The following is a 3,774-nucleotide window of genomic DNA, read 5'->3' on the forward strand; positions in this document are numbered from 1 at the left end:
TTTTGGTGCCAAAATACTTTGTAGTGCTCATCATAATGTTTGCATAAGAAAGATTGTGCTAACTGCTACAATTTAAATCATAAGTTTTATGTAAATTTTTGGAATAGTGCAAACGTTATTCTGAAAGCAACTGGTTTTGTTTTTTTTCTTTAAGGTATGCAGGAAAAATTTGTCAAAGACTTTGAGGTATCTCCAGATGGGTCATTCCTTCTTTTTACTGGGACCTCAGGTTATATTCACTTGCTGTCAATGAAGGTAACGTCTTCATATTTGTCCATAATAGGGCTTCAGTCCCAGGGGGTTGCATTATCCTGTCAAGAACTCCTGACCATCTAGCCCTTCTCATAATAGTGTGGCTGTGGGCAGGTGGGCTCTCCTTGGTAGGAGAGAGGCTGAAAAATGTGACCTGAAGCATCTCTAGCTTTCAGAAGCCTTTTGCTTTTGCATCTGCTTATGTTGAATTTGAATCTCTTTTGTAATTCCTTTCTGAAGCTGTAACTCTTTTCTTAAAGAAAAGGGTTCCGGATAGCATTGTGTAGGGGTAGGGGCTTGGTTTGGGTTTTTTTGTTTTGTGTTTTGGGGTTTTTTTGTTTTTGTTTTTGTTTTTTTTTTCATTTAGTAGCGTTTAAGGCTGGTAGTGAAACTAGTTTAGCTTATCTGGTTCATAATGAATAGATAAAATTCTCATCTTGGTAAATGTCCCATCAATATGATTGTGGTGGAAAGCTTGAGTCTAGTTCCTAATTGTGGGGTGGGGAGAAGTAGTAGCACAGAAACTAACTGCTGTGTTCAACACTTATTGGCTGTCATAGTCAGTGGAGGTATTGCCCAGGTTGGTAGGTAATGGAGACTGAGGTATGCTTATTGCACTAACGTGCCTGATGTACTTCAAAATTGTGCAGGAGAACAGAACAAAGCATTAATCAAAGTAAATTCTAGGTGACTGTTCTCATGCCAGATTTTGAGTTCATTTTTTAAAGAACCATACTTCTGGAGGATGAGGGGGGACAGAAATAACGTGTAACCTACAGTGTTTGTCAAAGGAGTGTTGATGAGTTATTTCGGTATCTTATGCATTTGAATGTCATGCAAAATTGTCATGGCACTTTTTCACTTCAGATGTAAAGCATCCCCTTAATATTAGATATTAAGCCACAAATTTCATATTTGCAGCCAACCAGAAAGAGATGAAGGCGGTGAAATCCTCAGTCAAATGAGGTTGAAAAAAAATAAGTAGGCATGCTTGGGTTTAAATGTTGAATATTTCTTGAAACATTAATACACAACTACCTCATTTTTATAGTCTTATTAAATTGAAAATGTGTCTCTTTTTTTGTCGATGTCCTCTTTGTTCTTGAATATCTGACAACCCTTTCTCAGGAGTTATTACTTTTGTCCTTTTTTAAAAGTAAATTTTGGAAGAAATAGCAGCTGAAGATCAGTGCCTTGATCATAACTTAAGTAAAAGTACTTGTGGTTTGCCTGCTTTAGGAGAGAAGTGTTTTTGAAAGTACAAGAAACTTTTATTCAGAGAGAATCCATAATAGGCAGCAGTACCAGCAATGTTCTAATATGGGTATTGTAGCCTACATGTAGAAAGCCAAGTCTGTTTGGAAAAATGTGGGTAGATCTTGAGATGGGGATGTGCTTTAGTTGGAGGTTTTTTAACCACCTACAGCCCCGATCCTGCAACTCTACCTGCCCTTGTTCACCAAGAGGAGTAACAGCAGGATGTAAGCCCTAATGTGAATTTGATGTCCAGTTAGACGCATCAGAAACCTGATGTACTTGATAACACTTTTCCAATAGACACATAGCTTTTCTAAGAGGGGATAGGAGTCTACTAGCAGTAGAACAGCAACACATTTGTGTTCCAGAAGTCATGCAGATCTGAGTCATCCGTGCTCTGCTGAACACTCATTCTTCATTTAAGTATTACTCTTCACTCCTAGACAATGGAACTGATTGGCAGTATGAAGATAAATGGAAGAGCTGTTGCATCAAACTTCACTCCTGATGGCAGCAAAATTTATACAAATTCTGGTAAGCTATTCATGCTTCTTTCAGCATCATATTTTTATGCTTAATAACGCTACAATTCATGGGCATTTTTTTTTTTTTATAACAGTGCCCATTTGAAAAAGCACTTTTAAAACACAATTACAAATTACACTTTTTGCACAGATTCTAATTTGCTGGTTCTAATTTTTCTTTGCATTTGCATTACTTGCTTTTGCCAACTACTAGGAAAAATATCAAGGAAGATTAACAGGAAGTGTTAAATGACATATACAAATGCACAGCACAGTAGTTAAGATGCTTAACAGCCATGTGCTACTTGTAGATTTATAGAGTAAAAATTCTAGTTTCACCAAAATGGCACCATAAAAAGTGCACGGCACCAGCTTCCTGCTTGGATCACGTGCTCTGAACCACAATGCCTTGCTGTCCTGAATTGTTACTTCTGTATACAAACTGTAGATTACCACCAGAATTTTTTCCAGTGAACTACTGGTTAGTTGCCATTCACAAGGGAAAAGAGTCCTGCCATATAAAACAGATGTAAGAACATGATTTTAACAAAGCTTTCAGTGTTTCACCTTTCTGCTAGAAGTTCTGCATAGCGTAGGTATGTTCAACAGTTCCCTTTTTGTTTAGAATAACTCTCAGCTGCTCATTATTTTAGCTGATCCTTTCCTGTCTTGAGTGTAGTCTGACATTGTGTTGCTATTGGTAACCTTGGATTAGAAAGCAAAACAAATACAGTTTGTTGTACATGTGAGACTAACATCTCAGCAAGATGCTAATCTTCCACAAAAGTGGAATCAATTGTGGATAGCCTGAGGGAGTTGCTGAAAGCAGTAGTACTAAAGGTCTAATGTGGTGGTATCTCAACTTTCTGTAGTGTAGAGGTACCCAAACTTTTTCTTATTGTGTGTACCCCCTTCCAGATTTACCAGCTGTCAGCATGCCCCTACCAGCATACCTTTTATATTTTAACCCCTTAAATGCCAATTATAAGGAATATTAAATCTGCCATTACACAACTTCTCCTCCTACCTGCCCAGAGATGTCTTGTGTACCTGCAGGGTACACGTACCGCAATTTGGGAACCCCTGCTGTAGTGCTTTCATGCCAGCCAGTAGGCCTGTGAGAAATGGATAGTATTTGCTTTGCATTTGGATTCGGCCAACTTGGGGGACAGTGATTTGATTTGGTGATTCAAATCGCTGCCCTGAATCAATTTGGCCAAATCTCTGAAGCGAACAGGCCTCATCCCCTGCCCGCTCTCCCAGCCCTGTCAATGGTTGCCTCAACTGGCCCCAGTGTCCTGGCCCTTTTTTTTTTTTTTTTTTAAATCTCCTCCAAATCGAATCAGCAACTGAAGCTTCACACAGCCCTACTAGCTAGCTTCAGATTGAAAAGAGTATTAAATTTGAACATTTTAGCTGTACTGCAGAATTTTGAGGTAGCTTGAAACCTATCTTGCATTCAGGTACATAGAGACACTACTTGGAGTACAACTATCTTAAGCAACATCTCCAAGGGCAGAATTCTTACTGGGATTCAATACTGGTAGCAAAAATTGTATTACTGTTTAAAAGAATATAAAGACAGTAATGGGTATTTTCTTCAAAGGCTCCTCTTCTTGTGACTGTTCTCCATGGAACAGAGTAGACAGTGTTAATCGGGTTAAAGCTGAAGCCATTTTTGCTTTATTTGTATAGCTACAGACTTGCACAGATGTGACAGTTGCATTTCTTCAGCTTCTTT

At 38.5% G+C, this 3,774-nt stretch overlaps 1 protein-coding gene across 1 annotated transcript in view; it reads left to right on the top strand.

Annotated features, from left to right (window-relative positions):
* UTP18 (UTP18, small subunit processome component) overlaps positions 1-3,774 on the top strand; it is a 22,757-nt gene that overhangs the window by 9,157 nt on the left and 9,826 nt on the right. Inside the window, exons 8-9 of the mRNA XM_025199171.1 lie at positions 155-255; positions 1,953-2,043. Coding sequence (XP_025054956.1) covers positions 155-255; positions 1,953-2,043 — 192 coding nt within the window. The remainder of the gene's footprint in view (positions 1-154; positions 256-1,952; positions 2,044-3,774) is intronic.

This window comes from Alligator sinensis, unplaced genomic scaffold (assembly GCF_000455745.1).
Source record: "Alligator sinensis unplaced genomic scaffold, ASM45574v1 scaffold876_1, whole genome shotgun sequence".
NCBI lineage: Eukaryota > Metazoa > Chordata > Crocodylia > Alligatoridae > Alligator > Alligator sinensis.